Source organism: Cebidichthys violaceus, unplaced genomic scaffold (assembly GCF_023349555.1).
Source record: "Cebidichthys violaceus isolate CVI_PGR_0920_01 unplaced genomic scaffold, fCebVio1.0.p SCAF_9, whole genome shotgun sequence".
NCBI lineage: Eukaryota > Metazoa > Chordata > Actinopteri > Perciformes > Stichaeidae > Cebidichthys > Cebidichthys violaceus.
In genome coordinates, this window is record NW_027176975.1 from 7,340,566 (window position 1) to 7,353,102 (window position 12,537).

General features: G+C 43.0%; 1 protein-coding gene across 14 annotated transcripts in view; it reads left to right on the plus strand.

Moving 5' to 3' along the window:
- ank1a (ankyrin 1, erythrocytic a) overlaps positions 1-12,537 on the plus strand; it is an 89,063-nt gene that overhangs the window by 49,770 nt on the left and 26,756 nt on the right. For 13 of the 14 annotated variants that reach the window (XM_068704261.1, XM_068704250.1, XM_068704251.1 and 10 more), the window contains 18 exons: positions 3,937-4,038; positions 6,244-6,342; positions 6,967-7,065; positions 7,364-7,462; positions 7,652-7,837; positions 8,017-8,115; positions 8,210-8,308; positions 8,413-8,511; positions 8,797-8,994; positions 9,094-9,192; positions 9,445-9,543; positions 9,669-9,767; positions 10,092-10,289; positions 10,409-10,507; positions 10,616-10,714; positions 10,830-11,027; positions 11,165-11,263; positions 12,284-12,382. In XM_068704261.1, the coding sequence (XP_068560362.1) occupies positions 3,937-4,038; positions 6,244-6,342; positions 6,967-7,065; positions 7,364-7,462; positions 7,652-7,837; positions 8,017-8,115; positions 8,210-8,308; positions 8,413-8,511; positions 8,797-8,994; positions 9,094-9,192; positions 9,445-9,543; positions 9,669-9,767; positions 10,092-10,289; positions 10,409-10,507; positions 10,616-10,714; positions 10,830-11,027; positions 11,165-11,263; positions 12,284-12,382 (2,169 nt within the window). The remainder of the gene's footprint in view (positions 1-3,936; positions 4,039-6,243; positions 6,343-6,966; positions 7,066-7,363; positions 7,463-7,651; positions 7,838-8,016; positions 8,116-8,209; positions 8,309-8,412; positions 8,512-8,796; positions 8,995-9,093; positions 9,193-9,444; positions 9,544-9,668; positions 9,768-10,091; positions 10,290-10,408; positions 10,508-10,615; positions 10,715-10,829; positions 11,028-11,164; positions 11,264-12,283; positions 12,383-12,537) is intronic. The other variant, XM_068704259.1, reaches the window with a different exon arrangement.

Here is a 12,537-nt window from a genome sequence, read left to right on the forward strand (position 1 = left end):
CTGTAGTAATAGTAGTTGTAATCAAGCATGCCATGATATATATATATATATATATATATATATATATATATATATATATATATATATATATATAAAGCAATAATTTGTTGTGCTAGGAATGGTGGGTCATGCAGTAGACTGCATCCTTTGCTAGAATCACAATGACATAATGATAAACAGTTAAACACATGCTCTGTTGCTGAGGCTACTGTGATTCCAGTGCATTATTACAGTAATGCAAATAGAGAAGAAGGGAAACAGTTTACACAAAGATTTACTTCAGATGGAGAGATAGCATCTCAAACAGCCATTTTCAAGCCCAATTTAGAAGCTTAACAGCAAGTTCTCAAATCCTGATCTTTGCAATTACATCACAAACACAGTTTTAAGACCGTGAGAGTCTTTCTACTCTCCCATTCATGCCTCACATTGTCTTGCTTATCCCCGTCACACACACACACACACACACACACACACACACACACACACACACACATACACACACAATCGGATTCCATTCAGAACTGTCACAAACACACACACACACACACACACACACACACACACACAATCAATCTCTTGTGAAAATGATGAGTTTTCAGGTCTAGTCGTCCTCTGCAGAGGATCTTGGTGGCCGGGATGTTAATCTCAGACATGCCTCTTCGTGCATACATACACACGCATACATATACATTGAGTTTTCGAACACTGCAGTCCACCAGTGAGGGGGTGATGATGTCATTCTGTCTGCTGCAGCACCAGCAGAGGAGGCAAGCGAGGAGGAGGGGGGAAGAGAGAGAAATGTAAGAAGCAAGGGATAGAGAAGGGAAGGAAGGCAACAGGAAAGAAAAGCTGAGATAAAGACGGGGACAGGGAAGTTCAGGGCAGAGGATTTTCTGTGACGAGATAGGGGAATAATTTGACTTGGTAATTTTGAGCTTCATTATGAGAAGCCTTGCACTGTCTTAACCTGAGGACAGTTTCACGCACGTTGCACGACAGTGTGTTTATATTGCTAATGTTAACCAGGAAGCTGCTGAGCAGGTTATTGTTTGTTTCTTTTGCTCCAAACGGTATGATTAATGTGCTTGCTCCTTTTTTGTCCACTCTGCATGGGAATAATCAGAGAGGGACACATTCATCTAAATCGTCCAGCAAGACGCAGCAGAGGAATTACCACAGGACATATTTAGGCTGCTCCTTGTGTGTGCGTTTCCCCTGGTATATGCGTGTGCACTGTACCTGTTTATGTCTGAGTTAGTGAATGGGTGTGGTTCCCCTGCATCCTTATCTCACCACACCACACACTCACTTCTTGACGCAAGCAAATGCACACAGAAACATGCAGGACTGACCACCAGGAAGTCTGTGAGTCACGGTAGTCTTGTAAACTTCAGCAGGCTCTTTCTGGGGGGCAGTGAACTGAGTCTTGGGGGTGGGGGAATCCAGCAGAGGGGCCTCAGTCACGGTCACCATGGTTTTACCAAGCAACCGTTTGCTGTGAGAGCATGTATATTGTGTTAGGTTGTGTGTGCCTTTGAATCAGCTGTATTTGCTCCTACTTTGATGAAAAGATTTTTCTTGCGTCACCATGGCAGAGTCTGCAAACAATTTGCACGCCACTACATTGTGTATAGTTGCTGTGTGGGTCGTATATACATTTTTTTCCTATGATAAGTTCAATTCCTTTTTTCCTAAAGATAGAGTACACTACCTCTAGGTTTCAATGATCCGTTATGAAACGTACTATGCATTGATGAATGAGGTTCACAGAATATTTTTGTGTAACCCTTCTAACATAACATCTTTGCAAATAGCCTGACATAAAAACTGCACTATATACAAATCTTGTGTAACTATTTTTAATGCAAAATGGCTTCCCAAACACTCACACAGACACAGCACATGTGTTCAACCATTTGCAAAGATTAATTTGTCGAAACAGTAATTTTATGGGATGGTGATCATAACTCCAGTGACGTGTGTGTGTGTGTGTGTGTGTGTGTGTGTGTGTGTGTGTGTGTGTGTGTGTGTGTGTGTGTGTGTGTGTGTGTACAGGATGGCAGGTGTACTGGGGTCAGTATGTTGCTCTGCAGCAGTCTAGAGAGAGGAGGTTTGTGGGTTTTCTTCAAAGATAAAGTGAATGAGAGAGTCTAATGGCAGTAAGAAAGTAAGAAGAGGGAGAGCATGGCCTACCAAGCTGGATTGGCAATTGTGAGTGATAGACTGTTACCTGAGACACTGAACAGACCACACTAGAGACAGTGGTCTGTTGACTTTTAAACTTTTCATGTTGAGTGTTTACTGCATCTTCATATTGAAGCAGTTATCTAATTATCATATGGTAGATTATCTAATTCTAGAGTTTTGCTCTACAGTGCGTCCAGTGTGTCTTTTTTATTAATGTCTAATCAGCGTTTTGTTGGTCAGCATGTGTGAGTGTGACTCACAGACTTTGTACTGCATGGTGGTATGCCTCTCAATTGTCTGTGAGCAAAAGCTAAAAACAAAAACATCTTTTGGAGAGAATGACAATGACTCCGAGGCGAGTGGCTCCGCATGAGTCAGTGTACCAGGATTTATCACTTTACACACAGGATGCTGCATACTGTAGGAAGTTCATCTGATAAGTATAGAAACTTTGCCATTTCATACTTTTCATCTAGCTACCAGATATGACAAGAATTACTGTTAGTTATTGTTTTGCTTCTTCAATCAGCTGGAAGCAACTTTTCTTTCAAAATGTTCTGTTCCCTGCCTTGAATGCCCTTTTCTTCTTTTAAAGTGAACTCTCTCTTTGCACAGCGCTGTGCCACTGGTGTCATGCTGAGGTTGTGTTGTGTCATTTGTTGCTATGCCTCAACTTCAGGCATGTAGGTCCTTTCTCATGCTCACTCCATCTTTGTCAAAAGTATTTCTTTGGTGTGTGTGATGGCAGCATTTGGTGGTTTTCTTTTGGATCAGAAAGTGAGGTCTATACATGAATTTATTCTCCGCATTTGGGGTAAAACATACACTGAATTGTTGGACGGCTGAAGAGTTTCCTGATCAGCAGTGTTGGTATAGCTGGTTAGATGAAGGACGGGGATGGGTAAGGGGAGAGAGGAGATTATGTAAATGAAGTGGAAAAAAGTGAAGGGTTTGCCGCAGTCGAGCTTCTCCCTGTGGTTCTCCCTCAGTCGCTGGCCGCTTCTCCTCTCCCTCGCTCTCCCCCTGTGCTGCATGAGTGATCCTGTTTCAGCAGCACCCCTGCCTGCCTGGGAGGGGCACGAAGCCCTCAAACACAAACAAAACACAGACAAAAACACTAGACATGCCATGTGCCGGCCCGTGAGCCGGGTCTCGCCAAACTCCCTCTCTCTCTTTCTCTCTCCTGCTCTCCTTTCTCCATTCACCTTGTGTCTCTCTCTCTCTCTCTCTCTCTCTCTCTCTCTCTCTCTCTCTCTCTCTCTCTCTCTCATTGACACACACATAAACTGAGATTCCAGACAAAGAGCCAACAGTCTGCTGGGCACAACAGACACTCCAGTAGCTGTCAGCATTTTCACAGTTTTCACCTGAGGACAGATGACAGTTTTAGACGTTTTGTTTAGCACAGGTGGTTTGTGTACTCCACTACTTCACCTGCGTGCCCACCGCACCCTCAATACACATATTTCCAGGTGTAGATGCAGATTGTGAAACTGCACTGTTCAAAATCTCAAGGGCGGAGTGACATGAGAGGAAAGATGAAGGATCACCACTGAGTGGTTTCAGTCCTTCAAATGCCCCTAAATGAAATATTAACCAAAGTCTGTCTCCCTCTCCATTCCCCTCTCTACTTCTCTACTCCTCTACTTTATGTGTCTCTCTCTTTCTCTTATACCCCTTACCCCCTACTACTACCCACTCCACCTACCCCCCCTCCCCCTTTTCCTCTCTTCGTTACGCTTGCAGGCAGATGCTGGCAACAGTTTTCTCCGAGCGGCCCGCTCTGGCAACCTGGACAAGGCCCTGGACCATATCAAAAATGGCATTGATATAAATACAGCCAATCAGGTGAGAGAGCTGCACATTCCCCAGATTTAATTGGTTAAAGTATTTGTGTGCCGCCGATGGATGACAATCGCATCCTGCAAGGATTTAGTCTTCCCTGAATGCTTTCTAATGGATTAAATAAAAATTCAGGAGGTGGATGGACTGCACACCTCTCATTCATAAAAAAAGAACAGTGTTTTTGAATGAAAATAGGCAGTTAAATTCAGCTAATGACATTTACCCAATTATATGATCAGTTATTTGTGTCCTGCAGTATTTATACATTTATTCTTCAGTTTACACAAAAGTACAAGTCATATGACAGATGTATAGTCTCATTTAGGATCTAATTCATATTATGCTTTTCTCAAATATTGTCGATGTATACCACCATATCTTGTATTGTTATTTCTTTATAAATGTGTCCGGTGTGCATGTGTCTGACTTGATCACTGTTATGTGCCTGTGCCCTACTGAATGTGCATGCTCAGGTAGACTGTTAATCAGGGGCTGAAGGTGGCAGGTGGACTTTACAGGGTCTCCAGGGAAGGTGGTAAATGGGACAGGGGCTTCTCCTTCACCTTTTCTCTTCCATCCTGCCTTCTTTATTCTGACGGTTGTTCCCAGAGTGTCCAGGAAGAGGCAGCGTTATCGGTTCTAGGACTGCTGCCCTCAGGCTGCTGTAACTTGGCCAAAATAGTGTGTTTATGTGAGAAAGATTTCTCTGGCTCATTAATCTAACACAGTCATGGTTTCCTCTCCATTCACTTATGCTGTCCTGAACATTTTGTAATTACTGCTGGTAATGCTCCTGTCAGGATTTCTATGAGGCCTATTTATACGGCCCCTAACAAACCCCACATAACAACAGATTTATTGTATGTAAAGTGGCACTCTACACCAGCCTTTACTGGCAAACTCCTTCACTATGTTGAAGGGAGAACCCAAGGGAATGAAAATGTAATTACATGCAGATTTACAGTCTGTTACCAGAAAGTTTCTGACCTACAAGATTAATTCTCCTGAATTACACAATTTCATTTTTTGTGATATTCGTCATATGAAATTGTGATTTTATTTTTCACTGTTAACTGTCAACTGTGTTTGAGTTAAAGTGATAATCTACAACATTCTTGCTTATTTATGCTACCATCGAATGGCTGCAAATTTTACACATAGTGGCTTTAATGTTGGCCCGGGCTCAATGTAGTAATAATTAAGACACCCAAGGAAGGCTACAGCCTCTATTTATTGACAGTATTCCATTTATTATTAACACAGGCCTCAGGTAAATCTACTGTTTTGTAAAACAGGGTCACTGTATTTACCATTAAAGTTGATACAATGATACAGAGTGACGTGAAGAGTTGTAGATTTTCACTTCAACCACAGTGGGTGGTGAGAGCATCGTTGTTCTGGCTGTGTGACTGTTGGTCCTGATGCTGTATGTACAGTCTGATGGGAGTCTGGCCAGGTGGAGGCTTGACTGTTGCAGCTGTGTTTCCTTGTCTGAGTGGATACCTCGCACCAGCACACTGCCTCACTCCTGCTCTCCCCGTCTTGTGTTTTCCCTCCTCTTCTATCCCTCTCAACCTAACAGCTTCTCCTCTATCCTCTCTCCTTCTCTGTTTGTATGCAGTTTTCTAACTCTCCTCCCTTTTTTTTCTTGCTTTTTGCCTTCCTTCCTCCCTCCCCACCCTCTCTCCTCTGTCTGCAGTAGAGTGATGGTGTGCTGTGGTCTCCCCACTCAGAGGAATAATATCAGTGGTGTGTGAAAGGTCCAACCTCACATGTCCTGTGCGGCTGAAGGAAGGCTGTGTGAGGTCAGACCTATCCCACACGGCTCGTATTCTTCCCAGCCACGAGACCAGCGGCCTGCCATCCCCCTCCCGTCCTCCTCCTCTACCTCCTCCTCCTCCTCTCACCATCATTAATCAAATGAAAATGTTCACATCCTGATTTTCATCCCTGTAGACATTGTTTTCGCTAATGACCACTTTGATTCTGAGAGTACTGCATGCGTGGTGTCCAGTGTAAGTATTTGCTCGCTTTAGTTTGTGAATGCGTCAGTCACTGTGATAAAAAAAACAACAGTTGTTTCAGTTGGCATGGCCTACATGTGTTTGTGTATATATGTGTGGTTATTTCTTTTAGATTAGGAAATATCTATGTTTATAGTTAGTTTAGGACCCTTCAGTATGAGGTCTACTCTGCTCTCTCACTCAGAATGGGCTCAACGGGCTGCATCTGGCCTCGAAAGAAGGCCATGTTAAAATGGTGCTGGAGCTACTCCACAATGGCATCGTACTGGAGACCACCACAAAGGTAAAAATCCACTGTGAAAATGCCCCACCTTCTAATATGCTCAGAAATCACTTGTGTAAAAAGTCACCTGGCTTTTGAATTCACTTGTAGGGTTTTCACATGCACCTGTTCAGAAATAGTCCCGCATATGAGCCCAGTAAAACCATAATGTGTTGCTTTGTGTAGGTGGATTTTAGTGCCTTTGGACTTAGCAAGGCTAGCTGTTTTCCTCCTCTTTCCAGTCTTTATGCTAAACTAAGTTAACTGTCTGCTGGCTGTAGCTTCATGTTGAGTGTACAGATATGAGAGTGGTATTAATCTCCTTATCTGTCCCGCCACAAGAAAGCAAATAAGCGTATTTCCCAAAAATGAACTACTTCTTTGACATTTTGTCATTACAACACCTGTTGAATTGTGTCTTTCTATTTGTTTTTACATGTGGAATTATACTATTTCTTTGGCGGGTTAAACACATGTAAATAAGGCACACTTCATCTTGATTGTCAGAATCCAACATGAAACATCTGTCTGCATATAAAACCTAACATCTGCACTTTGAATACACACGTGGGATTTCACCTATAAACTTTGTTGGTGCTCGTTATGACTGTGTGCTCTTGTTCTCATGTATCTGTGTTTAAACAGAAAGGGAACACGGCCCTGCACATTGCAGCACTGGCAGGGCAGGAGCAGGTGGTCACAGAGCTGGTTAACTACGGGGCCAATGTCAACGCTCAGTCCCAGGTGAGACCCAGTGCTGCTCTCACTGCATTGAGGCTACACCTCAGTACTTATGTCAACTTTACTGTGAAACCATTGTAACTATTGCAATTCCATCTGTTAACAAGTGTCTTTGTCCCGATATATCTGTATTTTGGTGTTTCCTCTCTCTGTACATGCTTGCCCATGCATCTGACTGTGACCGTCTTCCTGTCTTTCTTTTGCTGTGCTTGTGTCTCCTGTGCTGCTGCTGCTGCTGTGTGTGTGTGTGTGTGTGTGTGTGTGTGTGTGTGTGTGTCTATTGTGCGTCTTTCTGAGACAGAAGGGTTTCACTCCACTCTACATGGCCGCACAAGAAAACCATCTAGAGGTTGTGAAGTTTCTTCTGGAGAACGGAGCCAATCAGAGCATTCCAACTGAGGTACTAAAGACTCAGGATCTGAGAGACATTTTCAAAGAGTAATCTCCCAAATTACTCAGTCCCATCCTTGCTGATCCAGACAACGCCGTGTTTCCATTCTGTTTCGTTCTCATAAGCCTCTCTCTTTAACCTCTCTCATTTTTTCTCCATGAGTCAACCAGTCTTCTAACTCTCTCCTGTGTGCTGCAGGATGGATTCACTCCTCTCGCCGTGGCTCTTCAACAGGGACATGAGAATGTCGTAGCCCTGCTCATCAACTATGGCACCAAGGGAAAGGTCCGCCTCCCTGCGCTGCACATTGCAGCACGCAACGACGATACACGCACAGCCGCAGTGCTTCTGCAGAATGACCCCAATCCTGATGTACTCAGCAAGGTATATGTGCATGCGTGTGTGTGTGTGTGTGTTTGTGTGTGCATGGCTGTAGATGTGATTACACACATGTGCAGTACATGTAGAAGTGGTATGGACATCTTTGTTTGGTGTCCTCAGTATTTGTGTTTCTAAAATGCAAAGTGAGAGTGACATGTACGTACCCTGATGTGTCCTTGCAGACTGGATTCACACCCCTCCACATTGCTGCACACTATGAAAACTTGAACGTGGCTCAACTGCTGCTCAATAGAGGAGCCAATGTCAACTTCACCCCAAAGGTAGGGAATAATTGATGTTGGAAGGTTAATCTCTGTCCTTGCTTTCTGTTGTCCTTGTGTGTGCCCATCTAAGTGCAGCTGTTTGTCTCTGCAGAACGGCATCACTCCTCTGCACATTGCAGCCAGACGGGGGAATGTGATCATGGTCCGACTCCTGCTGGACAGAGGGGCTCAGATTGATGCCAAGACCAAGGTGCAGCAGACATCCATCCTGCAGTTTCATAAAATCTTTGATTCCTTTGCTTATTCTAATTTGATGCATCATTAACTAAATCATTAACCATCCTCTCTCTCCAGGATGAGCTGACTCCTCTGCACTGTGCAGCCAGAAATGGTCATGTCAGGATTATAGAGATCCTGCTGGACCATGGAGCCCCCATCCAGGCAAAGACCAAGGTAATCCACATGGATAGAAATAAATTCTTCACTTCTTAGAAATGAACTGAACGCCATCTGGTTTGGTAATGAATGCAAATCAGTCAATGCAGTTGTTTTGTACTATTTGTTATCTAAATTAAATAACAAAAAAGTAAATGTGTGTGATCTATCAGCCAAACACAGCCATAGATCCCTCTTGCTGCTGCTTTTTGCTTCGATTGTTTGTTTTCACTACAAGACAAGTTGCTTCCTGTTTTACAAGGGATGTGAGAGTCAAAACTTTCTTTTCTTTTCTTTTTGCAGAATGGCCTGTCACCAATCCACATGTCAGCACAGGGGGACCACATGGACTGTGTCAAGCAGCTGCTGCAGTACAACGCAGAGATAGATGATATCACTCTGGACCACCTTACCCCTCTGCATGTGGCAGCACACTGTGGCCACCAACGCATGGCCAAAGTACTGCTGGACAAAGGGGCCAAACCCAACTCTCGGGCATTGGTCAGTGACAAGCACACAGTCAATTTATCAATTCAGACAAGGAAAAGTTACTTTTAATCTTTGTAGTCATGATAATCATTCCTTTTTTTGTTTTTACAGAATGGCTTTACTCCTTTGCATATTGCTTGTAAAAAGAACCACATGCGTGTGATGGATCTCCTGCTTAAACACTCTGCATCAATAGAGGCTGTGACTGAGGTGAGGGAATTAAAAAGAGGAGTTGACAATAACAGCTCACAGCTATGGGATATATATATATATATATATATATATATATATATATATATATATATATATATATATATATATATACTTTTATTTATCCAGGATAATCCCATTGAGAGTTTGAATCGCTTTTATGAGACAGTCCTAGTCAAGATGGCAACGTAAAAGTCTCAAAATGAATCGCATACAAGACCATTTGTAATATTCTTCTCCTCTTCTGAACAGTCTGGCCTGACCCCTTTGCATGTGGCATCATTTATGGGTCATCTCAACATTGTGAAGATCCTGCTGCAGAAAGGAGCTTCCCCCAGCGCCTCTAATGTGGTGAGTTCACTTCTGAAATGTGATGAGCAGTGCAGATAAGCAACTCACCTCTGCACTGATGATGATGTTGTTGTTGTAATACTGTTGAATCTGAGTGGGCAGTTTGTCCTTCTCTGCATGAGTAGAAAGTGGAGACTCCTCTTCATATGGCGTCTCGGGCAGGACACTATGAGGTGGCAGAGTTTTTACTGAAGAACGCAGCACCTGTGGACGCTAAGGCTAAGGTAGAGATTTCACATACTACAGCACAATCCACTTATTGTGTACTCATGCATTAAGATTCCTCATATGATTAAATTATCTTAAATTGATACATAATAAGCATTCATTTAGAAAGTTGGTTCAGCAACTAATTCCTGGCAGAGCATTCACATGCTAATTTCCCTCCTACACACCACAGCCTCCTTTTACAGTTAATGTAACAAGTTGAGATCAAAGTGGAGACGCTGAAAATGAAAACAGGATGATTAAGACACTAGAAGGCATTTTACTGCTGAAGTATCATGCAGTAGCTTATATTTTAAAATTCCTTGCCCCTCGTTGGCCAGGATGACCAAACACCTCTGCATTGTGCTGCTCGGATGGGCCACAAGGAGCTAGTGAAGCTGCTGCTGGAGCACAAAGCCAACCCCAACTCCACCACCACAGCAGGCCACACACCCCTACACATCGCTGCTCGGGAAGGTCACGCACAAACCGTACGCATCCTACTGGACATGGAGGCTCAGCAGACCAAGATGACGAAGGTAAAATCCGCCTGCTTACCCTTCCTTGCAAAACATTTGGCTGCCTTAAAACTGTCAGCACTAATAACTATGTTACCCAACCTAATATTGTGTCCACTTCTTTGTTGGTGCCTCTGTAGAAAGGCTTCACTCCGCTCCATGTAGCCTCCAAGTACGGCAAGGTGGATGTAGCAGAGCTTTTGTTGGAGAGAGGAGCCAATCCTAATGCTGCTGGGAAGGTAAGAGAAACATAAAGGGCTTGGCTGTATGGGAGAAAGATTCAAAAGATGAATAAAGAATTGTTTGATCTTCCAAAGTCTGAGGAACTTTTGATTCTGTTTTTGCAGAATGGTCTGACTCCACTGCATGTTGCTGTACATCACAACAACCTGGATGTTGTCAACTTGCTTGTCAGCAAGGGCGGGTCTCCACATAGTGCAGCCAGGGTAAACAAAACAAAAAAAAGAGAGATACACAAGTCCATACATAATTCATGCTGAATGGCCCAGTAGCAGGCATATACACATATTTTTCTAACCACAACTCATGTCTGTGCTCCAGAATGGCTACACCGCCCTCCACATAGCATCCAAGCAGAACCAGGTGGAGGTGGCTAACAGCCTGCTGCAGTACGGAGCTTCAGCCAATGCTGAGTCACTGCAGGGAGTCACACCTCTCCACCTGGCCTCGCAAGAAGGAAGGCCCGACATGGTCTCCCTGCTCATCTCCAAACAGGCCAACGTCAACCTTGGAAACAAGGCAAGAAACACATGATTAAAGGATGACTGACATGGGGCAGGACGTTTATTTGGTCCATTTAATCTTAAAATAATATGTAACTTGAGCTTGATTTGTTCTGTGTTTGAATGTTTTCTTCTGAATCTGGTTGCCCCCAGAGCGGATTAACCCCACTCCATCTGGTCGGACAGGAAGGACATGTTGGCATCGCAGATATCTTGGTGAAGCAAGGGGCTTCAGTCTACGCTGCCACACGGGTAAGACCTTTTCAGCCTCATGGCAAACCGTTGTGTGGTTATCAAAGCCTTATCCGTGTAGAAGCTACTTATACCATCTACCTTGAGCCATGGCAGATAGTGTCTAAGTGCTGTGGCATAAATAGTCGATTGTTATCATAGCAGAGGGTTACGTTACCGTCAATACATGGTCGACCTTTGAGGGGTTCAGACCCCTTAGACCTCAACGGCTTAAAGCTCTACAACAGTATTTTGACATGGAGATGTATGTGCAGAAAATTGTCGTAGGGTTTCATTTATATGTAGAATAAATAATGTGGTCGGTAGAACAACACCACAAACCAAAACTTGACACCTCTTTGACACAGTCTTGACAAGAATACAGCAGTTTAGGCTTTACATGGGTGGCAGCATTTGTTGTGGCCAGTGGTAGAAGAAGTACTCAGATATATACTGCTGGGTAGCTTGTGAATTCATTAAAAAAAAAAAAAAAATGTCAATAAAGTCTTATCTTTATCCATAATAATATGTTATAATGTATTTGTTGATTATATTTTGTATTATTATTCTCAATCTGCAAAGTAACTAGTAAATGAAAAGTACAATATTTCAATGTATTGGAGTAGCAAAAAATGGAATCACTTAAGTAAAGTTCAAGTACCTTAAACTCTTAGTACAGTACTTGAGTAAATGCACTTAGTTCCACCACTGGTTGTCGGGCTCTTCCACTGGAATTTATCATCATATCAAGGTGTTATTATTGAAATTATTGAATTATTGTTATTGTTCCCATCCCGTGCACAAGACATAATTGCATCCTCTCTCGTTAATTCCTAAATTGCAGACTGAATGCGATGATAAAAATAAGGAATGATTTGACTGCGCCGATTTGATTCATTACTTAATGTAATATTCATGAACCATTCAACCCTTAATAGGATAAAATCTACATAATGTATTCAAATTAAAAGGTCATTAAGACACTAAAGTTATGCGTCTGGATTTGTGCTTAAGACTTTTTACTTTCTCTCTCTCTGTCAGATGGGTTACACACCTCTTCATGTAGCGTGTCACTATGGCAACATCAAGATGGTGAAGTTCCTTCTGCAGCAACAGGCCAATGTCAACAGCAAAACAAGGGTGAGTGCCTCCCTCTGGTTTTAGATAAAACTACAATTAGTCTGAGCATGAGTCACACGGTTACAGTGCGTCTACTGTCTCTGATTCATTCATCAGGAAATACAATTACACAGCACATTACGCAGTTAAAAGCACATTGTTGCAGGGATCTCCTC